The 27257-nt window shown below is 43.8% G+C and overlaps 1 protein-coding gene across 1 annotated transcript in view; it reads right to left on the bottom strand.

The window, feature by feature from the left end:
* Positions 1-1605: 1605 nt before the first annotated feature.
* Positions 1606-27257, bottom strand: part of lrrc73 (leucine rich repeat containing 73) — a 550518-nt gene continuing 524866 nt past the window's right edge. Inside the window, exon 6 of the mRNA XM_068028166.1 lies at positions 1606-3728. Coding sequence (XP_067884267.1) covers positions 3658-3728 — 71 coding nt within the window. The 3' untranslated portion in view covers positions 1606-3657. The remainder of the gene's footprint in view (positions 3729-27257) is intronic.

Raw genomic sequence — 27257 nt, 5'->3', positions numbered from 1 at the left:
CTAAGCGACCAATGTTTACTTTAGCTACTCTCCTCCTTTTTATAACTTGTACAAGCTCTTACAATCTGTTTTTATATCCCTGGCTTGTTTACTCTCATGCTATTTTTTTCCTTTTTATTAATTTTTGGTCACCCTTTGCTGATTTCTAAAACACTCCCAATCCTCAGGTTTACTACTATTCTTTGCAACATTATATGCCTCTTCTTTTAATTTTATACTATCCTAACTTCTCCAGTTCTTGCTGAGTTTTTGTTTTCAAATGGAATGTATTTTTGTTGATCATTTTGAATTGTTTCTTGAAATGTTTCCCACTGTTTATTTAGCGCTTTACCTTTTAGTCTATTTACCCAATCAACCTTAGCCAGCTCTCTCCTCATACCTATATAATTGGGTTTGTTTAAGTTTAAGATTCCTGTTTGGGATTGGAGTATGTCGCATTCAAACTTAATATTGAATTCAGTTGTATTGTGATCACTTTTTCCAGCAGGCCTTTTGCTATGAGATTACAAAGTAACCCAGCCTCATTGCACAATACTAGATCTAAAGTAGCTTTAAGAGCTGTGATTCTTATAATTCTCTACCCCAGAGTGTTGTAGGTGCTCCATCGTTGAGTATATTTGAAGCTGAGATGGAAGATCAGTCTGGCAGCGACCCAGCATTGAGCCCGATGCCAGGAGGGCCGAGCCCAATTTTCCCGGCCTCTTGGCAATGGGACCCAGACTTCCATATGTGAATTAATTAAATGAGTAAATTTAAATACACTTACCTGCAAACTTATGGTCGGGCCGCAATCTTCAGAGCGGTGGCCCGCAGTCATGCACCTTCATTTTCCTGTCTGGGGAAAAGAGGCAGCACATTGGTGTGGAAGGGGGAATAGTAAGATTTTTCGTGTGGTTGTGGGGTGAGGGGGTCACATTTTCATCATTAGTATAGGGGATGGTGAGAAGCGGTGACCTCTGCACTTTGTTCAGTTTGTGGGGCAAGGTCAAATACCTAATTTATTGAGGGGTGGGAAAGGGGCAATAGAGTTTTGATAGGAACAGTTGGGAGCGGTCCCTTTAAAAATGTAGTCGGCAGAGCTGGCTGCCCTTTAAAAAAGACCCCAGCGCCTGCGCACAGGCAGTTGATGGCATTGCCAGTGTCGGAGAGCCCATCCCCTCCACATGATTGGGGCAGGCAGACCAACAAGTGCATTTAAATTAGTCGCAGCGCAGTAGATTGCAATGGGATGGTGGCGTGCAGCTCGCACGTGTGGGCTGCCATTCTTTTCACCCGCCACCACTCCCAGCAGCAGGTGCTTAAAATCCAGCACTATGTGTGTGCATTTATCTGTTTCTGTGAGCTTGTGGTGAACAAAGGGAAGCACAGATACAAGCTGCATGTTTCATCTGATAGACGGATGATTTCCTATGGTTGTGTGATACGCAGGTTACTCCCAAAATGGGACTTATGGCAGCTTCTGTTCAGTGACTTAGTAGTACATGTAACTCACATGATCAATATCCCGATCTTTCTGTGTACAGGTCAATTCCAAAAAATGTAGAATTGATCAAGAATAAATTCTGCAACATTTATTTTTTAATTCATTACATTAGGTTAAAAGTTAGTTCCTCATCTTATCATGCCTTGCCTCCCAGCAGGCTCTGTGCAGAACCAGATCCTTACTTTGGTTATTCATTATTTTCAAAGCTCCTTTCTCTACTTCAGCCCCCAGCACTGCTGGATGCAGCACAGGTGATTTCATTTCAGCTAAACTCGAGCACAAAGTTTGTAGTTTTTCTCCTGCGCTCATCCCACATCAGTAAATAGTTCCAGTGGATTGTTATTTTGACTGGTTTTTTTTATTTCCTTATTGGCATGTGGGCAAGACCAGCATTTGTTGCCCATCTCTAGTTGACCTGGTGGTGAGCCATCTTCTTGAATCACTGCAGTCTGTGTGATGTAGGTACACCCACAGTGCTGTTCCAGGATTTTGATCCAGTGATACTGAAGGAATGGTGATTATATTTTCAGTCATATTGTGTGTGATTTGGAGGGGTAATTCTCAGGCACTTGTGGCAGAGCTCATAAATTAGAAAAGTGTTGTCAAAGGAGCTGAGGTGAGTTGCTGGTACATACTGCAGCCATGATGTGCCAGTGGTGGAGGGAATGAATGTTCCAATCAAAGCGGGCAGCTTTATCTTGGCTGATATCGAGCTTCTTAAGTGTTGTTGCAGCTATACTCATCCATGCAAGTGAAGTGTTCAATCACACTCCTGACTGGGTGCTATGGATTTGGGGAGTCAGGAAGTGAATCACTCACTGCAGAATACACAACCTCTGACCTGCTCCTTGAGGTGGCCAACATCCCCAGCATATACACCCTACTGAGTCAGCGGCGCCTGAGATGGCTTGGCCATGTGAGCCGCATGGAAGATGGCAGGATCACCAAAGACACATGGTACAGCGAGCTCGTCACTGGTATCAGACCCACCAGCCGTCCATGTCTCTGCTTTAAAGACGTCTGCAAACGCGACATGAAGTCCTGTGACATTGATCACAAGTTGTGGGAGTCAGTTGCCAGCGATCGCCAGAGCTTGCGGGCAGCCATAAAGGTGGGGCTAAAGTGTGGCGAGTCGAAGAGACTTAGCAGTTGGCAGGAAAAAAGACAGAAGCGCAAGGAGAGAGCCAACTGTGTAACAGCCCCGACAACCAATTTTATCTGCAACACCTGTGGAAGAGTCTGTCACTCTAGAATTGACCTTTATAGCCACTCCAGGCGCTACTTCACAAACCACTGACCACCTCCAGGCGCGTATCCATTGTCTCTTGAGACAAGGAGGTCAAAGAAGACCTGCTCTAGTAGGCACAGCCTTAATGTGGCTAGTTCAAATGTATGGATGCTGTTTCCAGTGACATGAGTCAGGCAGGGGCCCACGTTACTCTGACTGGTGCAGTTCATGTTTATTCTCTGGGAATTCAGTGCCTTTGCCCTCTATGATGTTGGAGATGGAAATAATAATAATGTGAGTTGGAGTGGGAAGGAATTGTCTTTCCCACTAGTTACTGCACTTTATCACACCTAGAAGGAGAAGAATTTGAGGGTTTCCTTTGGCTAACTTAGTTAACAATTTTCATTCACAACAGATGATGGGAACACAAACTCCACTGAGCATCACTGACTTTCTTATTTCAGAGACAGCACAGTTACCAGACTGAGGAAAGACAGCTGAGCTCAAGCCAAGCTCTTTTTAAAATGCTTCTTGGAATCATTATGGCATAGAAAGAGGCCATTCCACCCATCAAGTTTCTGCCATTCATTAATTGAATTAACAGCTCCACTTACACAGTGCCTTATCACATCAAAACATCTCAGTGCTTTAATAAAACTTGCAGTGCAGCAACTGCTATTATTAAGACTAATTGAAGTAAATAAGTTATTAAAAATAAATAAGTACAGAAACATAAAGTGAGGTGATTGGAGGGTGCCCATCAAGTGCTTGTAGGTTCACTGTCACATAAAGGCTACAGCTGTAAATGCACCAAGTGACAAACATGATTAGAGACTAAATACTATCAGCAAATTCCAACAGCAGCATCCCAAGACACAGGTCAGTAGCAGCACGGTATGGCCCAGGTCAGCAGATGTCCAGCAAGACATGGTTTATTAATGTGCTGTCACATTTCTGTTTCTGCCAGCAAGGAATCTTCGAGTCCCGTTGACATGAGGATACTTTGTGATCCTGGATCTGGTGAGAGAGAGGTAGCAGCAATCAGAACCAGTAACAGGACCCTCAATCAAACTGGCACTTCTGGCTTTGTTCAAAAAACAAATGCTTGTTCTTGGAATCCATGTGATGCTGGTCAGACAACATTTATTTCCCATAACTAGTTACCCTAAAGGCATTAAGAGTCAAGCATGTAGCGCGGGATTGAAGTCATAGAGGTTAGATTGGGTGGTGGGGTAGAGGGGAAGAGGAGCTGGGGAGCAGGGTCATAGAAACATAGAAAATAGGAGCAGGAGTAGGCCATTCGGCCCTTCGAGCCTGCTCCGCCATTCATTATGATCATGGCTGATCATCCAACTCAGTAGCCCGTTCCCGCTTTCGCCCCATACCCTTTGATCCCTTTAGACCCAAGAGCTATATCTAACTCCTTCTTGAAAACATACAATGTTTTGGCCTCAACTGCTTTCTGTGGTAGCGAATTCCACAGGCTCGCCACTCTCTGGGTGAAGAAAGTTCTCCTCATCTCAGTCCTGAATGGTTTACCCCATATCCTTAGACTATGATCCCTGGTTCTGGACTCCCTCACCATCGGGAACATCCTTCCTGCATCTAACCTATCAAGTCCTGTTAGAATTTTATAGGTTTCTCTGAGATCCCCCCTCACTCTTCTGAACTCCAGCGAATATAATCCTAACCGACTCAATCTCTCCTCATACGTCAGTCCCACCATCCCAGGAATCAGTCTGGTAAACTGTCACTGCACTCCCTGTATAGCAAGAACATCCTTCCTCAGATAAGGAGACCAAAACTGCACACAATATTCCAGGTGTGGCCTCACCAAGGCCCAGTACAATTGCAGCAAGACATCCAAGCTCCTGTACTCGAATCGTCTCGCTATGAAGGCCAGGATACCATTTGTCTTTTTTACCACCTGTTGCACCTGCATACTTACCTTCAGCGACTGGTGTACGAGAACACCCAGGTCTCACTGCATACTCCCCTCTCTCAGTTTATAGCCATTCAGATAATAATCTGCCTTCCTGTTTTTGCTACCAAAGTGGATAACCTCACATTTATCCACATTATACTGCATCTGCCATGCATTAGCCCACTCACTCAACTTGTCCAAATCACCCTGAAGCCTCTCTGCATCCTCCTCACAATTCACCCTCCCACCCAGTTTTGTGTCATCTGCAAATTTGGAGATATTACATTTAGTTTCCTCATCTAAATCATTAATATATATTGTGAATAGCTGGGGTCCTAGCACCGATCCCTGCGGTACCCCATTAGTCACTGCCTGCCATTCGGAAAAAGAACCAGTTATCCCTACTCTTTGTTTCCTGTCCGCCAACCAATTTTCTATCCATCGCAGACACTACCCCCAATCCCATTGCGCTTTCATTTTACATGCTAATCTCTTATGTGGGACTTTGTCGAAAGCCTTCTGAAAGTCCAAATAAACCACATCCACTGGATCCCCCTCATCAACTCTACTAGTTAAATCCTTGAAGAATTCCAGTCGATTTGTCAAGCATGATTTCCCTCTCGTAAATCCATGCTGACTCTGCCTGATCCTACCACTGTTCTCCAAGTGCTCTGCTATAAAATCTTTGATAATGGACTCTAGAATTTTCCCCACTACCGACATCAGGCTGACTGGTCTATAATTCGCTGATTTCTCTCTACCTCCCGTTTAAATAGTGGGGTTACATTGGCTACCCTCCAATCTGTAGGAACTGTTCCAGAGTCTATAGAATCTTGGAAGATGACCACCAATGCATCCACTATTTCTAGGGCCACTTCCTTAAGTACTCTGGGATGCATACCATCAGGCTCTAGGGATTCATCCGCCTTCAATCCCATCAATTTCCCCAACACCATTTCTCTACTAATACTGATTTCCTTCAGTTCCTCTCTCTCACTCAGCCCTGTGTTCCCCAACATTTCTGGTGTGATATTTGTGTCCTCCTTTGTGAAGACAGAACCAAAGTATGCATTTAATTGGTCAGCCATTTCTTTATTCCCCATAATAAATTCCCCTGTTTCTGACTGTAAAGGATCTACATTTGTTTTCACCAATCTTTTTCTCTTCACATACCTATAGAAACTTTTACAGTCAGTTTTTATGTTCCCCACAAGCTTGCTCTTGTACTCTATTTTCCCCTTCTTAATCAATCCCTTGGTCCTCCTTTGCTGAATTCTAAACTGCTCCCAATCCTCAGGTCTGTTGTATTTTCTGGTAAATTAATATGCCTCTTCCCAGGAGCTAATGCTATCTCTAATTTCCCTTGTAAGCCATGGTTTGTCTACCTTTCCCATTTCACTTTTGCTCCAGACTGGGATAAACAATTATTGCAGTTCATCCATGCGCTCTTTAAATATTTGTCATTGCCTATCCACCGTCATCCCTTTAAGTAATGTTTCCCAATCCGTCATGGCCAACTTGCGCCTCATACCTTCATAGTTTCCTTTACTAAGATTCAGGACCATAGTCTCAGAATCAACTACGTCACTCTCCATCTTGATGAAAAATTCTATCATATTATGGTCGCTCGTCCCCAAAGGGTCTCGCACCACTAGATTGTCAATTATTCCTCTCTCATTACACAATACCCAGTCTAGGATGGCCCGTTCTCTAGTTGGTTCCTCAACGTATTGGTCCAGAAAACCATTCTGTATACACTCCAAGAATTCCTCCTCTATGGTATTGTGACCAATTTGATTTGCCCAATCTATATGCAGATTAAAGTCACCCATAATTACAGATGTTCCTTATCGCATGCATCTATAATTTCCTGTTTAATGCCATTCCCAACATCACTACTACAGTTTGGGTGTCTATATACAACCCCCACTCATGTTTTTTGCCCCTTAGTGTTTCTCAGCTCTACCCATACAGATTCCACATCGTCAGTGCGGGAAAATGGGATTAGATTGGATGGGAGCTTGATGGTCAGCGCAGACGCGTTGGGCCAAAGGGCCTGTTTCTGTGCTGTATAATTCTATGACTCTAAGTGTGGAAGAAAGCTTGTGTGCAGCAGAAACACGGACATAGACCAATTGGCTCGACTGGACAGTTTCTGTGCTTCAAATTAACGTAATGCTGTTCAAGTACTGTACTTTGAGAAAATTTGGCTATCCATCGAAGCTCCTCAGTCTCATCCGCTCCTTCCATGACAACATGCGGCACAGTGGCGCAGTGGTTAGCACTGCAGCCTCACAGCTTCAGGGACCCGGGTTCGATTCCGGGTACTGCCTGTGTGGAGTTTGCAAGTTCTCCCTGTGTCTGCGTGGGTTTTCTCCGGGTGCTCCGGTTTCCTCCCACAAGCCAAAAGACTTGCAGGTTGATAGGTAAATTGGCCATTATAAATTGTCACTAGTCTAGGTCGGTGGTAGGGAAATATAGGGACAGGTGGGGATGTTTGGTAAGAATAGGGGATTAGTGTAGGATTAGTATAAATGGGTGGTTGATGTTCGGCACAGACTCGGTGGGCCGAAGGGCCTGTTTCAGTGCTGTATCTCTAATCTAAATCTAAATCTTTCCTCACAATTGTGTTAATTTCCTCTTTAACCAGCAATGCAACTCCACCGCCTTTTGCTTTTGGTCTGTCCTTCCTAACTACTGAATATCCCTGGATGTTCATTTCCCATCCCTGGTCACCTTACAGCCATGTCTCCGTAATCCCAATTATATCATACCCGTTTACATCTATTTGTGCGATTAATTAATCCACTTTATTGCGAATGCTCTGCGCGTTAAGGCACAAAGCCTTAAGGCTTGTCTTTTTAACATTACTTGTCCTCTTCCCACCATTTTTCACTGTGGTCCTGTTTAATTCTGGCCCTTGATTTCTCTATCACTTTTCTTATTCCCCTTCCTGTCTTGTGTTCTTGTCCTTGATCCCCCCTCCTCTGACTCCTTGCAAAGGTTCCCATCCCCCTGCTATTTTACTTTAAACCCTCCCCAGTCACTCTAGCAAATACCCGCCCTTGGACATCAGTCTCGGTCCTGCCCAGGTGTGACCCGTCCAGTTTGTACGGTCCCACCTCCCCCAGAACCGGTCCTAATGCCCCAGGAATCTAAAACCCTCCCCCTCACAGCATCTCTTCAGCCACATATTCACCTGATATATCCTGCTATTTCTCCTCTGACTAGCAGGTGGCACTGGTAGGAAAACTGAGATCACTTCCTTTGAGGTCCTACTTTTCAACTGACTTCCTAGCTCCCTACATTCTGCTTTTAGGATCTCATCCTTTTTTTTTACCTATGTCGTTCGTACCAATGTGTACCACGACCACTGGCTGTTCACCCTCCCCCTTCAGAATGTTTCTTCAGAACCGCTCTGAGACATCCTTGACCTTAGCAACAGGGAGGCAACATACCATCCTGGAGTCTCTTCTGCGGCCACAGAAAAGCCTATCTATTCCCCTTACAATTGAGTCCCCTATAACTATCGCATAAATGAGCTGGAGAAAAATGTAGCTGGTCTGATTAGTAAGTTTGCGGACGACACAAAGGTTGGTGGAGTTGCGGACAGTGATGAGGATTGTCAGAGGATACAGCAGGATATAGATCGGTTGGAGACTTGGGCGGAGAAATGGCAGATGGAGTTTAATCCGGACAAATGTGAGGTAATGCATTTTGGAAGGTCTAAAGCAGGTGGGAGGTATACAGTCAATGGCAGAACCCTTAGGAGTATTGACAGGCAGAGAGATCTGGGCATACAGGTCCACAGGTCACTGAAAGTGGCAACGCAGGTGGATAAGGTAGTCAAGAAGGCATACGGGATGCTTGCCTTCATCGGTCGGGGCACAGAGTATAAAAATTGGCAAGTCATGTTGCAGCTGTACAGAAGGAGAAACAGACTGAAGGATCAGAGATTGAGGGAAAGAGTGAAACAGAGTGAAGGATCAGAGATAGAGAGAGAAACAGACTGAAGGATCTGAGATAGAGCGAGAAACATCACTGAAGGGTCAGAGACAGAGTGAGAAACATCACTGAAGGATCAGAGATAGAGAGAGAAACAGACTGAAGGATCAGAGATAGAGCGAGAAACATCGCTGAAGGATCAGAGATAGAGAGAGAAACAGACTGAAGGATCAGAGATAGAGCAAGAAACATCGCTGAAGGATCAGAGATAGAGAGAGAAACAGACTGAAGGATCAGAGATAGAGGGAGAAACAGACTGAAGGATCAGAGATAGAGCGAGAAACAGACTGAAGGATCAGAGATAGAGGGAGAAACAGACTGAAGGATCAGAGATAGAGGGAGAAACAGACTGAAGGATCAGAGATAGAGAGAGAAACAGACTGAAGGATCAGAGATAGAGCAAGAAACATCGCTGAAGGATCAGAGATAGAGAGAGAAACAGACTGAAGGATCAGAGATAGAGGGAGAAACAGACTGAAGGATCAGAGATAGAGCAAGAAACAGACTGAAGGATCAGAGATAGAGGGAGAAACAGACTGAAGGATCAGAGATAGAGGGAGAAACAGACTGAAGGATCAGAGATAGAGAGAGAAACAGACTGAAGGATCAGAGATAGAGAGAGAAACATCACTGAAGGATCAGAGATAGAGAGAGAAACAGACTGAAGGATCAGAGAGAGAGGGAGAAACAGACTGAAAGATCAGAGATAGAGGGAGAAACAGACTGAAGGATCAGAGATAGAGAGAGAAACAGACTGAAGGAACAGAGATAGAGAGAGAAACAGACTGAAGGATCAGAGATAGAGAGAGAAACAGACTGAAGGATCAGAGATAGAGAGAGAAACATCACTGAAGGATCAGAGATAGAGAGAGAAACAGACTGAAGGATCAGAGATAGAGGGAGAAACAGACTGAAGGATCAGAGATAGAGGGAGAAACAGACTGAAGGATCAGAGATAGAGAGAAACAGACTGAAGGATCAGAGATAGAGAGAGAAACATCACTGAAGGATCAGAGATAGAGAGAGAAACAGACTGAAGGATCAGAGATAGAGAGAGAAACAGACTGAAGGATCACAGATAGAGAGAGAAACATCACTGAAGGATCAGAGATAGAGAGAGAAACAGATTGAAGGATCAGAGATAGAGGGAGAAACAGACTGAAGGATTAGAGATAGAGGGAGAAACAGACTGAAGGATCAGAGATAGAGAGAGAAACAGACTGAAGGATCAGAGATAGAGAGAGAAACATCACTGAAGGATCAGAGATAGAGAGAGAAACAGACTGAAAGATCAGAGATAGAGAGAGAAACAGACTGAAGGATCAGAGATAGAGAGAGAAACATCACTGAAGGATCGGAGATCGAGGCAGAGAGAGAAACAGAATGAAGGATCAGAGATAGAGAGAGAAACATCACTGAAGGATCAGAGATAGAGGGAGAAACAGACTGAAGGATCAGAGATAGAGAGAGAAACAGACTGAAGGATCAGAGATAGAGAGAGAAACAGACTGAAGGATCCGAGACAGAGCGAGAAACATCACTGAAGGATCAGAGATAGAGAGAGAAACAGACTGAAGGATCAGAGATAGAGAGAGAAACAGACTGAAGGATCAGAGATAGAGAGAGAAACAGACTGAAGGATCAGAGATAGAGAGAGAAACAGACTGAAGGAACAGAGATAGAGAGAGAAACAGACTGAAGGATCAGAGATGGAGCGAGAAACATCACTGAAGGATCAGAGATAGAGGGAGAAACAGACTGAAGGATAAGAGATAGAGGGAGAAACAGACTGAAGGATCAGAGATAGAGCGAGAAACATCACTGACGGATCAGAGATCGAGGCAGAGAGAGAAACAGAATGAAGGATCAGAGATAGAGAGAGAAACATCACTGAAGGATCAGAGATAGAGGGAGAAACAGACTGAAGGATCAGAGATAGAGAGAGAAACAGACTGAAGGATCAGAGATAGAGAGAGAAACAGACTGAAGGATCCGAGACAGAGCAAGAAACATCACTGAAGGATCAGAGATAGAGAGAGAAACAGACTGAAGGATCAGAGATAGAGAGAGAAACAGACTGAAGGATCTGAGATAGAGAGAGAAACAGACTGAAGGATCAGAGATAGAGCGAGAAACATCACTGACGGATCAGAGATAGAGGGAGAAACAGACTGAAGGATCAGAGATGGAGGCAGAGAGAGAAACAGAATGAAGGATCAGAGATCGAGAGAGAAACATCACTGAAGGATCAGAGATAGAGAGAGAAACAGACTGAAGGATGAGAGATAGAGAGAGAAACAGACTGACGGATCAGAGATAGAGAGAGAAACATCGCTGAAGGATCAGAGATAGAGAGAGAAACAGACTGAAGGATCAGAGATAGAGCGAGAAACATCACTGAAGGATCAGAGATAGAGCGAGAAACATCACTGAACGATCAGAGATAGAGAGAGAAACAGACTGAATGATCAGAGATAGAGCGAGAAACAGACTGAAGGAACAGAGATAGAGAGAGAAACAGACTGAAGGATCAGAGATAGAGCGAGAAACAGACTGAAGGAACAGAGATAGAGAGAGAAACAGACTGAAGGAACAGAGATAGAGAGAGAAACAGACTGAAGGAACAGAGATAGAGAGAGAAACAGACTGAAGGATCAGGGATACAGCGAGAAACATCACTGAACGATCAGAGATAGAGAGAGAAACAGACTGAAGGATCAGAGATAGAGAGAGAAACAGACTGAAGGATCAGAGATAGAGAGAGAAACCGACTGAAGGATCAGAGATAGAGAGAGAAACCGACTGAAGGATCAGAGATAGAGGGAGAAACAGAGTGAAGGATCAGAGATAGAGAGAGAAACCGACTGAAGGATCAGAGATAGAGGGAGAAACAGACTGAAGGATCAGAGATAGAGAGAGAAACATCACTGAAGGATCAGAAATAGAGAGAGAAACATCACTGAAGGATCAGAGATCGAGAGAGAAACAGACTGAAGGATCAGAGATAGAGAGAGAAACAGACTGAAGGATCAGAGATAGAGAGAGAAACAGACTGAAGGATCAGAGATAGAGAGAGAAACCGACTGAAGGATCAGGGATACAGCGAGAAACATCACTGAAGGATCAGAGATCGAGAGAGAAACAGACTGAAGGATCAGAGATAGAGAGAGAAACCGACTGAAGGATCAGAGATAGAGGGAGAAACAGACTGAAGGATCAGAGATAGAGAGAGAAACATCACTGAAGGATCAGAAATAGAGAGAGAAACATCACTGAAGGATCAGAAATAGAGAGAGAAACATCACTGAAGGATCAGAGATAGAGAGAGAAACATCACTGAAGGATCAGAGATCGAGAGAGAAACAGACTGAAGGATCAGAGATAGAGAGAGAAACATCACTGAAGGATCAGAGATAGAGAGAGAAACATCACTGAAGGATCAGAGATAGAGAGAGAAACATCACTGAAGGATCAGAGATCGAGAGAGAAACAGACTGAAGGATCAGAGATAGAGAGAGAAACAGACTGAAGGATCAGAGATAGAGCGAGAAACAGACTGAAGGACCAGAGATAGATAGAGAAACAGACTGAAGGATCAGGGATACAGCGAGAAACATCACTGAAGGATCAGAGATCGAGAGAGAAACAGACTGAAGGATCAGAGATAGAGAGAGAAACCGACTGAAGGATCAGAGATAGAGGGAGAAACAGACTGAAGGATCAGAGATAGAGAGAGAAACATCACTGAAGAATCAGAAATAGAGAGAGAAACATCACTGAAGGATCAGAGATGGAGAGAGAAACATCACTGAAGGATCAGAGATCGAGAAAGAAACAGACTGAAGGATCAGAGATAGAGCGAGAAACATCCCTGAAGGATCAGAGATAGAGGGAGAAACGGACTGAAGGATCAGAGATAGAGGGAGAAACAGACTGAAGGATCAGAAATAGAGAGAGAAACATCACTGAAGGATCAGAGATAGAGAGAGAAACATCACTGAAGGATCAGAGATAGAGCGAGAAACCGACTGAAGGATCAGAGATAGAGGGAGAAACAGACTGAAGGATCAGAGATAGAGAGAGAAACATCACTGATGGATCAGAGATAGAGCGAGAAACCGACTGAAGGATCAGAGATAGAGGGAGAAACAGACTGAAGGATCAGAGATAGAGAGAGAAACCGACTGAAGGATCAGAGATAGAGAGAGAAACCGACTGAAGGATCAGAGACAGAGGGAGAAACAGACTGAAGGATCAGAAATAGAGAGAGAAACATCACTGAAGGATCAGAGATAGAGAGAGAAACATCACTGAAGGATCAGAGATAGAGCGAGAAACAGACTGAAGGATCAGAGATAGAGCGAGAAACAGACTGAAGGATCAGAGATAGAGCGAGAAACATCACTGAAGGATCAGAGATCGAGAGAGAAACAGACTGAAGGATCAGAGATAGAGCGAGAAACAGACTGAAGGATCAGAGATAGAGCGAGAAACATCCCTGAAGGATCAGAGATAGAGAGAGAAACAGACTGAAGGATCAGAGATAGAGAGAGAAACAGACTGACGGATCAGAGATAGAGAGAGAAACATCGCTGAAGGATCAGAGATAGAGAGAGAAACAGACTGAAGGATCAGAGATAGAGCGAGAAACATCACTGAAGGATCAGAGATCGAGAGAGAAACAGACTGAAGGATCAGAGATAGAGCGAGAAACATCACTGAAGGATCAGAGATAGAGCGAGAAACATCACTGAACGATCAGAGATAGAGAGAGAAACAGACTGAAGGATCAGAGATAGAGCGAGAAACATCACTGAAGGATCAGAGATAGAGCGAGAAACATCACTGAACGATCAGAGATAGAGAGAGAAACAGACTGAATGATCAGAGATAGAGAGAGAAACAGACTGAAGGATCAGAGATAGAGCGAGAAACAGACTGAAGGAACAGAGATAGAGAGAGAAACAGACTGAAGGATCAGAGATAGAGCGAGAAACAGACTGAAGGAACAGAGATAGAGAGAGAAACAGACTGAAGGAACAGAGATAGAGAGAGAAACAGACTGAAGGAACAGAGATAGAGAGAGAAACAGACTGAAGGATCAGGGATACAGCGAGAAACATCACTGAACGATCAGAGATAGAGAGAGAAACAGACTGAAGGATCAGAGATAGAGAGAGAAACAGACTGAAGGATCAGAGATAGAGAGAGAAACCGACTGAAGGATCAGAGATAGAGAGAGAAACCGACTGAAGGATCAGAGATAGAGGGAGAAACAGACTGAAGGATCAGAGATAGAGAGAGAAACCGACTGAAGGATCAGAGATAGAGGGAGAAACAGACTGAAGGATCAGAGATAGAGAGAGAAACATCACTGAAGGATCAGAAATAGAGAGAGAAACATCACTGAAGGATCAGAGATCGAGAGAGAAACAGACTGAAGGATCAGAGATAGAGAGAGAAACAGACTGAAGGATCAGAGATAGAGAGAGAAACAGACTGAAGGATCAGAGATAGAGAGAGAAACCGACTGAAGGATCAGGGATACAGCGAGAAACATCACTGAAGGATCAGAGATCGAGAGAGAAACAGACTGAAGGATCAGAGATAGAGAGAGAAACCGACTGAAGGATCAGAGATAGAGAGAGAAACATCACTGAAGGATCAGAAATAGAGAGAGAAACATCACTGAAGGATCAGAAATAGAGAGAGAAACATCACTGAAGGATCAGAGATAGAGAGAGAAACATCACTGAAGGATCAGAGATCGAGAGAGAAACAGACTGAAGGATCAGAGATAGAGAGAGAAACATCACTGAAGGATCAGAGATCGAGAGAGAAACAGACTGAAGGATCAGAGATAGAGAGAGAAACATCACTGAAGGATCAGAGATAGAGAGAGAAACATCACTGAAGGATCAGAGACAGAGAGAGAAACATCACTGAAGGATCAGAGATCGAGAGAGAAACAGACTGAAGGATCAGAGATAGAGAGAGAAACAGACTGAAGGATCAGAGATAGAGCGAGAAACAGACTGAAGGAACAGAGATAGAGAGAGAAACAGACTGAAGGATCAGGGATACAGCGAGAAACATCACTGAAGGATCAGAGATCGAGAGAGAAACAGACTGAAGGATCAGAGATAGAGAGAGAAACCGACTGAAGGATCAGAGATAGAGGGAGAAACAGACTGAAGGATCAGAGATAGAGAGAGAAACATCACTGAAGAATCAGAAATAGAGAGAGAAACATCACTGAAGGATCAGAGATAGAGAGAGAAACATCACTGAAGGATCAGAGATCGAGAAAGAAACAGACTGAAGGATCAGAGATAGAGCGAGAAACATCCCTGAAGGATCAGAGATAGAGGGAGAAACGGACTGAAGGATCAGAGATAGAGGGAGAAACAGACTGAAGGATCAGAAATAGAGAGAGAAACATCACTGAAGGATCAGAGATAGAGAGAGAAACATCACTGAAGGATCAGAGATAGAGCGAGAAACCGACTGAAGGATCAGAGATAGAGGGAGAAACAGACTGAAGGATCAGAGATAGAGAGAGAAACATCACTGAAGGATCAGAGATAGAGCGAGAAACCGACTGAAGGATCAGAGATAGAGGGAGAAACAGACTGAAGGATCAGAGATAGAGAGAGAAACCGACTGAAGGATCAGAGATAGAGAGAGAAACCGACTGAAGGATCAGAGACAGAGGGAGAAACAGACTGAAGGATCAGAAATAGAGAGAGAAACATCACTGAAGGATCAGAGATAGAGAGAGAAACATCACTGAAGGATCAGAGATAGAGCGAGAAACAGACTGAAGGATCAGAGATCGAGAGAGAAACAGACTGAAGGATCAGAGATAGAGCGAGAAACAGACTGAAGGATCAGAGATAGAGCGAGAAACATCCCTGAAGGATCAGAGATAGAGAGAGAAACAGACTGAAGGATCAGAGATAGAGAGAGAAACAGACTGACGGATCAGAGATAGAGAGAGAAACATCGCTGAAGGATCAGAGATAGAGAGAGAAACAGACTGAAGGATCAGAGATAGAGCGAGAAACATCACTGAAGGATCAGAGATCGAGAGAGAAACAGACTGAAGGATCAGAGATAGAGCGAGAAACATCACTGAAGGATCAGAGATAGAGCGAGAAACATCACTGAACGATCAGAGATAGAGAGAGAAACAGACTGAAGGATCAGAGATAGAGAGAGAAACAGACTGAAGGATCAGAGATAGAGCGAGAAACATCACTGAAGGATCAGAGAGAGAGAGAGAAACAGATTGAAGGAACAGAGATAGAGAGAGAAACAGACTGAAGGATCAGGGATACAGCGAGAAACATCACTGAAGGATCAGAGATCGAGAGAGAAACAGACTGAAGGATCAGAGATAGAGAGAGAAACATCGCTGACGGATCAGAGATAGAGAGAGAAACAGACTGAAGGATCAGAGATAGAGGGAGAAACAGACTGAAGGATCAGAGATAGAGGGAGAAACAGACTGAAGGATCAGAGATAGAGAGAGAAACAGACTGAAGGATCAGAGATAGAGAGAGAAACATCACTGAAGGATCAGAGATAGAGAGAGAAACAGACTGAAGGATCAGAAATAGAGAGAGAAACAGACTGAAGGATCAGAGATAGAGAGAGAAACATCACTGAAGGATCGGAGACAGAGAGAGAAACAGACTGAAGGATCAGAGATAGAGGGAGAAACAGACTGAAGGATCAGAGATAGAGGGAGAAACAGACTGAAGGATCAGAGATAGAGAGAGAAACAGACTGAAGGATCAGAGATAGAGAGAGAAACATCACTGAAGGATCAGAGATAGAGAGAGAAACAGACTGACGGATCAGAGATAGAGAGAGAAACAGACTGAAGGATCAGAGATAGAGAGAGAAACATCACTGAAGGATCGGAGATCGAGGCAGAGAGAGAAACAGAATGAAGGATCAGAGATAGAGAGAGAAACACCACTGAAGGATCAGAGATGGAGGGAGAAACAGACTGAAGGATCAGAGATAGAGAGAGAAACAGACTGAAGGATCAGAGACAGAGAGAGAAACAGACTGAAGGATCAGAGACAGAGCGAGAAACAGACTGAAGGATCAGAGATAGAGCGAGAAACAGACTGAAGGATCAGAGATAGAGAGAGAAACAGACTGAAGGATCAGAGATAGAGAGAGAAACAGACTGAAGGATCAGAGATCGAGAGAGAAACAGACTGAAGGATCAGAGATAGAGAGAGAAACAGACTGAAGGATCAGAGATAGAGCGAGAAACATCACTGAAGGATCAGAGATAGAGAGAGAAACAGACTGAAGGATCAGAGATAGAGAGAGAAACAGACTGAAGGAACAGAGATAGAGAGAGAAACAGACTGAAGGATCAGAGATTGAGCGAGAAACATCACTGAAGGATCAGAGATAGAGGGAGAAACAGACTGAAGGATCAGAGATAAAGGGAGAAACAGACTGAAGGATCAGAGATAGAGCGAGAAACATCACTGACGGATCAGAGATAGAGGGAGAAACAGACTGAAGGATCAGAGATGGAGGCAGAGAGAGAAACAGAATGAAGGATCAGAGATCGAGAGAGAAACATCACTGAAGGATCAGAGATAGAGAGAGAAACAGACTGAAGGATGAGAGATAGAGAGAGAAACAGACTGACGGATCAGAGATAGAGAGAGAAACATCGCTGAAGGATCAGAGATAGAGAGAGAAACAGACTGAAGGATCAGAGATAGAGGGAGAAACAGACTGAAGGATCAGAGATAGAGCGAGAAACAGACTGAAGGAACAGAGATAGAGAGAGAAACAGACTGAAGGATCAGAGATAGAGCGAGAAACAGACTGAAGGAACAGAGATAGAGAGAGAAACAGATTGAAGGAACAGAGATAGAGAGAGAAACAGACTGAAGGAACAGAGATAGAGAGAGAAACAGACTGAAGGATCAGGGATACAGCGAGAAACATCACTGAACGATCAGAGATAGAGAGAGAAACAGACTGAAGGATCAGAGATAGAGAGAGAAACAGACTGAAGGATCAGAGATAGAGAGAGAAACCGACTGAAGGATCAGAGATAGAGAGAGAAACCGACTGAAGGATCAGAGATAGAGCGAGAAACAGACTGAAGGATCAGAGATAGAGGGAGAAACATCACTGAAGGATCAGAGATAGAGAGAGAAACAGACTGAATGATCAGAGATAGAGAGAGAAACAGACTGAAGGATCAGAGATAGAGCGAGAAACATCACTGAAGGATCAGAGATAGAGCGAGAAACATCACTGAACGATCAGAGATAGAGAGAGAAACAGACTGAATGATCAGAGATAGAGAGAGAAACAGACTGAAGGATCAGAGATAGAGCGAGAAACAGACTGAAGGAACAGAGATAGAGAGAGAAACAGACTGAAGGATCAGAGATAGAGCGAGAAACAGACTGAAGGAACAGAGATAGAGAGAGAAACAGACTGAAGGAACAGAGATAGAGAGAGAAACAGACTGAAGGAACAGAGATAGAGAGAGAAACAGACTGAAGGATCAGGGATACAGCGAGAAACATCACTGAACGATCAGAGATAGAGAGAGAAACAGACTGAAGGATCAGAGATAGAGAGAGAAACAGACTGAAGGATCAGAGATAGAGAGAGAAACCGACTGAAGGATCAGAGATAGAGAGAGAAACCGACTGAAGGATCAGAGATAGAGGGAGAAACAGACTGAAGGATCAGAGATAGAGGGAGAAACAGACTGAAGGATCAGAGATAGAGAGAGAAACATCACTGAAGGATCAGAAATAGAGAGAGAAACATCACTGAAGGATCAGAGATCGAGAGAGAAACAGACTGAAGGATCAGAGATAGAGAGAGAAACAGACTGAAGGATCAGAGATAGAGAGAGAAACAGACTGAAGGATCAGAGATAGAGAGAGAAACCGACTGAAGGATCAGGGATACAGCGAGAAACATCACTGAAGGATCAGAGATCGAGAGAGAAACAGACTGAAGGATCAGAGATAGAGAGAGAAACCGACTGAAGGATCAGAGATAGAGGGAGAAACAGACTGAAGGATCAGAGATAGAGAGAGAAACATCACTGAAGGATCAGAAATAGAGAGAGAAACATCACTGAAGGATCAGAAATAGAGAGAGAAACATCACTGAAGGATCAGAGATAGAGAGAGAAACATCACTGAAGGATCAGAGATCGAGAGAGAAACAGACTGAAGGATCAGAGATAGAGAGAGAAACATCACTGAAGGATCAGAGATAGAGAGAGAAACATCACTGAAGGATCAGAGATAGAGAGAGAAACATCACTGAAGGATCAGAGATCGAGAGAGAAACAGACTGAAGGATCAGAGATAGAGAGAGAAACAGACTGAAGGATCAGAGATAGAGCGAGAAACAGACTGAAGGAACAGAGATAGAGAGAGAAACAGACTGAAGGATCAGGGATACAGCGAGAAACATCACTGAAGGATCAGAGATCGAGAGAGAAACAGACTGAAGGATCAGAGATAGAGAGAGAAACCGACTGAAGGATCAGAGATAGAGGGAGAAACAGACTGAAGGATCAGAGATAGAGAGAGAAACATCACTGAAGAATCAGAAATAGAGAGAGAAACATCACTGAAGGATCAGAGATAGAGAGAGAAACATCACTGAAGGATCAGAGATCGAGAAAGAAACAGACTGAAGGATCAGAGATAGAGCGAGAAACATCCCTGAAGGATCAGAGATAGAGGGAGAAACGGACTGAAGGATCAGAGATAGAGGGAGAAACAGACTGAAGGATCAGAAATAGAGAGAGAAACATCACTGAAGGATCAGAGATAGAGAGAGAAACATCACTGAAGGATCAGAGATAGAGCGAGAAACCGACTGAAGGATCAGAGATAGAGGGAGAAACAGACTGAAGGATCAGAGATAGAGAGAGAAACATCACTGAAGGATCAGAGATAGAGCGAGAAACCGACTGAAGGATCAGAGATAGAGGGAGAAACAGACTGAAGGATCAGAGATAGAGAGAGAAACCGACTGAAGGATCAGAGATAGAGAGAGAAACCGACTGAAGGATCAGAGACAGAGGGAGAAACAGACTGAAGGATCAGAAATAGAGAGAGAAACATCACTGAAGGATCAGAGATAGAGAGAGAAACATCACTGAAGGATCAGAGATAGAGCGAGAAACAGACTGAAGGATCAGAGATAGAGCGAGAAACAGACTGAAGGATCAGAGATAGAGCGAGAAACATCACTGAAGGATCAGAGATCGAGAGAGAAACAGACTGAAGGATCAGAGATAGAGCGAGAAACAGACTGAAGGATCAGAGATAGAGCGAGAAACATCCCTGAAGGATCAGAGATAGAGAGAGAAACAGACTGAAGGATCAGAGATAGAGAGAGAAACAGACTGACGGATCAGAGATAGAGAGAGAAACATCGCTGAAGGATCAGAGATAGAGAGAGAAACAGACTGAAGGATCAGAGATAGAGCGAGAAACATCACTGAAGGATCAGAGATCGAGAGAGAAACAGACTGAAGGATCAGAGATAGAGCGAGAAACATCACTGAAGGATCAGAGATAGAGCGAGAAACATCACTGAACGATCAGAGATAGAGAGAGAAACAGACTGAAGGATCAGAGATAGAGAGAGAAACAGACTGAAGGATCAGAGATAGAGCGAGAAACATCACTGAAGGATCAGAGAGAGAGAGAGAAACAGACTGAAGGAACAGAGATAGAGAGAGAAACAGACTGAAGGATCAGGGATACAGCGAGAAACATCACTGAAGGATCAGAGATCGAGAGAGAAACAGACTGAAGGATCAGAGATAGAGAGAGAAACATCGCTGACGGATCAGAGATAGAGAGAGAAACAGACTGAAGGATCAGAGATAGAGAGAGAAACATCACTGAAGGATCAGAGATAGAGAGAGAAACAGACTGAAGGATCAGAGATAGAGGGAGAAACAGACTGAAGGATCAGAGATAGAGGGAGAAACAGACTGAAGGATCAGAGATAGAGAGAGAAACAGACTGAAGGATCAGAGATAGAGAGAGAAACATCACTGAAGGATCAGAGATAGAGAGAGAAACAGACTGAAGGATCAGAAATAGAGAGAGAAACAGACTGAAGGATCAGAGATAGAGAGAGAAACATCACTGAAGGATCGGAGATCGAGGCAGAGAGAGAAACAGAATGAAGGATCAGAGATAGAGCGAGAAACATCACTGACGGATCAGAGATCGAGGGCGAAACAGACTGAAGGATCAGAGATAGAGGCAGAGAGAGAAACAGAATGAAGGATCAGAGATAGAGAGAGAAACAGACTGAAGGATCAGAGATAGAGAGAGAAAAATCACTGAAGGATCAGAGATAGAGAGAGAAACAGACTGAAGGATCAGAGATAGAGAGAGAAACAGACTGAAGGATCAGAGATAGAGAGAGAAACATCACTGAAGGATCAGAGATAGAGAGAGAAACAGACTGAAGGATCAGAGATAGAGGGAGAAACAGACTGAAGGATCAGAGATAGAGGGAGAAACAGACTGAAGGATCAGAGATAGAGAGAGAAACAGACTGAAGGATCAGAGATAGAGAGAGAAACATCACTGATAGATCAGAGATAGAGAGAGAAACAGACTGAAGGATCAGAGATAGAGAGAGAAACAGACTGAAGGATCAGAGATAGAGAGAGAAACATCACTGAATGATCGGAGATCGAGGCAGAGAGAGAAACAGAGTGAAGGATCAGAGATAGAGAGAGAAACAGACTGAAGGATCAGAGATAGAGCGAGAAACATCACTGAAGGATCAGAGATAGAGAGAGAAACAGAATGAAGGATCAGAGATAGAGAGAGAAACAGACTGAAGGAACAGAGATAGAGAGAGAAACAGACTGAAGGATCAGAGATAGAGCGAGAAACATCACTGAAGGATCAGAGATAGAGGGAGAAACAGACTGAAGGATCAGAGATAGAGGGAGAAACAGACTGAAGGATCAGAGATAGAGCGAGAAACATCACTGACGGATCAGAGATAGAGGGAGAAACAGACTGAAGGATCAGAGATGGACGCAGAGAGAGAAACAGAATGAAGGATCAGAGATCGAGAGAGAAACATCACTGAAGGATCAGAGATAGAGAGAGAAACATCACTGAAGGATCAGAGATAGAGGGAGAAACAGACTGAAGGATCAGAGATAGAGGGAGAAACAGACTGAAGGATCAGAGATAGAGAGAGAAACATCACTGAAGGATCAGAGATAGAGAGAGAAACAGACTGAAGGATCAGAGATAGAGGGAGAAATAGACTGAAGGATCAGAGATAGAGCGAGAAACATCACTGAAGGATCGGAGTTAGTGAGAGAAACAGACTGAAGGATCAGAGATAGAGAGAGAAACAGACTGAAGGATCAGAGATAGAGAGAGAAACAGACTGAAGGATCAGAGATAGAGGGAGAAACAGACTGAAGGATCAGAGATAGAGCGAGAAACATCACTGAAGGATCGGAGATGGAGAGAGAAACAGACTGAAGGATCAGAGATAGAGGGAGAAACATCACTGAAGGATCAGAGATAGAGGGAGAAACATCACTGAAGGATCAGAGATAGAGCGAGAAACATCACTGAAGGGTCAGAGATAGAGCGAGAAACATCACTGAAGGGTCAGAGATAGAGCGAGAAACATCGCTGAAGGATCAGAGATAGAGAGAGAAACAGACTGAAGGATCAGAGATAGAGTGAGAAACATCACTGAAGGATCAGAGATAGAGAGAGAAACAGACTGAAGGATCAGAGATAGAGAGAAAAACAGACGGAAGGATCAGAGATAGAGCGAGAAACATCGCTGAAGGATCAGAGATAGAGGGAGAAACAGACTGAAGGATCAGAGATAGAGCGAGAAACATCGCTGAAGAATCAGAGATAGAGAAGGAAACAGACTGAAGGATCAGAGATAGAGAGAGAAACAGACTGAAGGATCAGAGATAGAGGGAGAAACAGACTGAAGGATCAGAGATAGAGCGAGAAACATCACTGAAGGATCAGAGATAGAGAGAGAAACAGACTGAAGGATCAGAGATAGAGGGAGAAACAGACTGAAGGATCAGAGATAGAGAGAGAAACAGACTGAAGGATCAGAGATAGAGGGAGAAACAGACTGAAGGATCAGAGATAGAGGGAGAAACAGACTGAAGGATCAGAGATAGAGAGAGAAACAGACTGAAGGATCAGAGATAGAGCGAGAAACATCACTGAAGGATCAGAGATCGAGAGAGAAACAGACTGAAGGATCAGAGATAGAGCGAGAAACATCACTGAAGGATCAGAGATAGAGCGAGAAACATCACTGAACGATCAGAGATAGAGAGAGAAACAGACTGAAGGATCAGAGATAGAGAGAGAAACAGACTGAAGGATCAGAGATAGAGCGAGAAACATCACTGAAGGATCAGAGAGAGAGAGAGAAACAGACTGAAGGAACAGAGATAGAGAGAGAAACAGACTGAAGGATCAGGGATACAGCGAGAAACATCACTGAAGGATCAGAGATCGAGAGAGAAACAGACTGAAGGATCAGAGATAGAGAGAGAAACATCGCTGACGGATCAGAGATAGAGAGAGAAACAGACTGAAGGATCAGAGATAGAGAGAGAAACATCACTGAAGGATCAGAGATAGAGAGAGAAACAGACTGAAGGATCAGAGATAGAGGGAGAAACAGACTGAAGGATCAGAGATAGAGGGAGAAACAGACTGAAGGATCAGAGATAGAGAGAGAAACAGACTGAAGGATCAGAGATAGAGAGAGAAACATCACTGAAGGATCAGAGATAGAGAGAGAAACAGACTGAAGGATCAGAAATAGAGAGAGAAACAGACTGAAGGATCAGAGATAGAGAGAGAAACATCACTGAAGGATCGGAGATCGAGGCAGAGAGAGAAACAGAATGAAGGATCAGAGATAGAGCGAGAAACATCACTGACGGATCAGAGATCGAGGGCGAAACAGACTGAAGGATCAGAGATAGAGGCAGAGAGAGAAACAGAATGAAGGATCAGAGATAGAGAGAGAAACAGACTGAAGGATCAGAGATAGAGAGAGAAAAATCACTGAAGGATCAGAGATAGAGAGAGAAACAGACTGAAGGATCAGAGATAGAGAGAGAAACAGACTGAAGGATCAGAGATAGAGAGAGAAACATCACTGAAGGATCAGAGATAGAGAGAGAAACAGACTGAAGGATCAGAGATAGAGGGAGAAACAGACTGAAGGATCAGAGATAGAGGGAGAAACAGACTGAAGGATCAGAGATAGAGAGAGAAACAGACTGAAGGATCAGAGATAGAGAGAGAAACATCACTGATAGATCAGAGATAGAGAGAGAAACAGACTGAAGGATCAGAGATAGAGAGAGAAACAGACTGAAGGATCAGAGATAGAGAGAGAAACATCACTGAATGATCGGAGATCGAGGCAGAGAGAGAAACAGAGTGAAGGATCAGAGATAGAGAGAGAAACAGACTGAAGGATCAGAGATAGAGCGAGAAACATCACTGAAGGATCAGAGATAGAGAGAGAAACAGAATGAAGGATCAGAGATAGAGAGAGAAACAGACTGAAGGAACAGAGATAGAGAGAGAAACAGACTGAAGGATCAGAGATAGAGCGAGAAACATCACTGAAGGATCAGAGATAGAGGGAGAAACAGACTGAAGGATCAGAGATAGAGGGAGAAACAGACTGAAGGATCAGAGATAGAGCGAGAAACATCACTGACGGATCAGAGATAGAGGGAGAAACAGACTGAAGGATCAGAGATGGACGCAGAGAGAGAAACAGAATGAAGGATCAGAGATCGAGAGAGAAACATCACTGAAGGATCAGAGATAGAGAGAGAAACATCACTGAAGGATCAGAGATAGAGGGAGAAACAGACTGAAGGATCAGAGATAGAGGGAGAAACAGACTGAAGGATCAGAGATAGAGAGAGAAACATCACTGAAGGATCAGAGATAGAGAGAGAAACAGACTGAAGGATCAGAGATAGAGGGAGAAATAGACTGAAGGATCAGAGATAGAGCGAGAAACATCACTGAAGGATCGGAGTTAGTGAGAGAAACAGACTGAAGGATCAGAGATAGAGAGAGAAACAGACTGAAGGATCAGAGATAGAGAGAGAAACAGACTGAAGGATCAGAGATAGAGGGAGAAACAGACTGAAGGATCAGAGATAGAGCGAGAAACATCACTGAAGGATCGGAGATGGAGAGAGAAACAGACTGAAGGATCAGAGATAGAGGGAGAAACATCACTGAAGGATCAGAGATAGAGGGAGAAACATCACTGAAGGATCAGAGATAGAGCGAGAAACATCACTGAAGGGTCAGAGATAGAGCGAGAAACATCACTGAAGGGTCAGAGATAGAGCGAGAAACATCGCTGAAGGATCAGAGATAGAGAGAGAAACAGACTGAAGGATCAGAGATAGAGTGAGAAACATCACTGAAGGATCAGAGATAGAGAGAGAAACAGACTGAAGGATCAGAGATAGAGAGAAAAACAGACGGAAGGATCAGAGATAGAGCGAGAAACATCGCTGAAGGATCAGAGATAGAGGGAGAAACAGACTGAAGGATCAGAGATAGAGCGAGAAACATCGCTGAAGAATCAGAGATAGAGAAGGAAACAGACTGAAGGATCAGAGATAGAGAGAGAAACAGACTGAAGGATCAGAGATAGAGGGAGAAACAGACTGAAGGATCAGAGATAGAGCGAGAAACATCACTGAAGGATCAGAGATAGAGAGAGAAACAGACTGAAGGATCAGAGATAGAGGGAGAAACAGACTGAAGGATCAGAGATAGAGAGAGAAACAGACTGAAGGATCAGAGATAGAGGGAGAAACAGACTGAAGGATCAGAGATAGAGGGAGAAACAGACTGAAGGATCAGAGATAGAGAGAGAAACAGACTGAAGGATCAGAGATAGAGCGAGAAACATCACTGAAGGATCAGAGATCGAGAGAGAAACAGACTGAAGGATCAGAGATAGAGCGAGAAACATCACTGAAGGATCAGAGATAGAGCGAGAAACATCACTGAACGATCAGAGATAGAGAGAGAAACAGACTGAAGGATCAGAGATAGAGAGAGAAACAGACTGAAGGATCAGAGATAGAGCGAGAAACATCACTGAAGGATCAGAGAGAGAGAGAGAAACAGACTGAAGGAACAGAGATAGAGAGAGAAACAGACTGAAGGATCAGGGATACAGCGAGAAACATCACTGAAGGATCAGAGATCGAGAGAGAAACAGACTGAAGGATCAGAGATAGAGAGAGAAACATCGCTGACGGATCAGAGATAGAGAGAGAAACAGACTGAAGGATCAGAGATAGAGAGAGAAACATCACTGAAGGATCAGAGATAGAGAGAGAAACAGACTGAAGGATCAGAGATAGAGGGAGAAACAGACTGAAGGATCAGAGATAGAGGGAGAAACAGACTGAAGGATCAGAGATAGAGAGAGAAACAGACTGAAGGATCAGAGATAGAGAGAGAAACATCACTGAAGGATCAGAGATAGAGAGAGAAACAGACTGAAGGATCAGAAATAGAGAGAGAAACAGACTGAAGGATCAGAGATAGAGAGAGAAACATCACTGAAGGATCGGAGATCGAGGCAGAGAGAGAAACAGAATGAAGGATCAGAGATAGAGCGAGAAACATCACTGACGGATCAGAGATCGAGGGCGAAACAGACTGAAGGATCAGAGATAGAGGCAGAGAGAGAAACAGAATGAAGGATCAGAGATAGAGAGAGAAACAGACTGAAGGATCAGAGATAGAGAGAGAAAAATCACTGAAGGATCAGAGATAGAGAGAGAAACAGACTGAAGGATCAGAGATAGAGAGAGAAACAGACTGAAGGATCAGAGATAGAGAGAGAAACATCACTGAAGGATCAGAGATAGAGAGAGAAACAGACTGAAGGATCAGAGATAGAGGGAGAAACAGACTGAAGGATCAGAGATAGAGGGAGAAACAGACTGAAGGATCAGAGATAGAGAGAGAAACAGACTGAAGGATCAGAGATAGAGAGAGAAACATCACTGATAGATCAGAGATAGAGAGAGAAACAGACTGAAGGATCAGAGATAGAGAGAGAAACAGACTGAAGGATCAGAGATAGAGAGAGAAACATCACTGAATGATCGGAGATCGAGGCAGAGAGAGAAACAGAGTGAAGGATCAGAGATAGAGAGAGAAACAGACTGAAGGATCAGAGATAGAGCGAGAAACATCACTGAAGGATCAGAGATAGAGAGAGAAACAGAATGAAGGATCAGAGATAGAGAGAGAAACAGACTGAAGGAACAGAGATAGAGAGAGAAACAGACTGAAGGATCAGAGATAGAGCGAGAAACATCACTGAAGGATCAGAGATAGAGGGAGAAACAGACTGAAGGATCAGAGATAGAGGGAGAAACAGACTGAAGGATCAGAGATAGAGCGAGAAACATCACTGACGGATCAGAGATAGAGGGAGAAACAGACTGAAGGATCAGAGATGGACGCAGAGAGAGA

Source organism: Heterodontus francisci, chromosome 3, assembly GCF_036365525.1.
Source record: "Heterodontus francisci isolate sHetFra1 chromosome 3, sHetFra1.hap1, whole genome shotgun sequence".
Lineage (NCBI taxonomy): Eukaryota > Metazoa > Chordata > Chondrichthyes > Heterodontiformes > Heterodontidae > Heterodontus > Heterodontus francisci.
The sequence above is the reverse complement of the archived record's forward strand: the minus strand, read 5'-3'. Positions and strand labels throughout refer to the sequence as shown.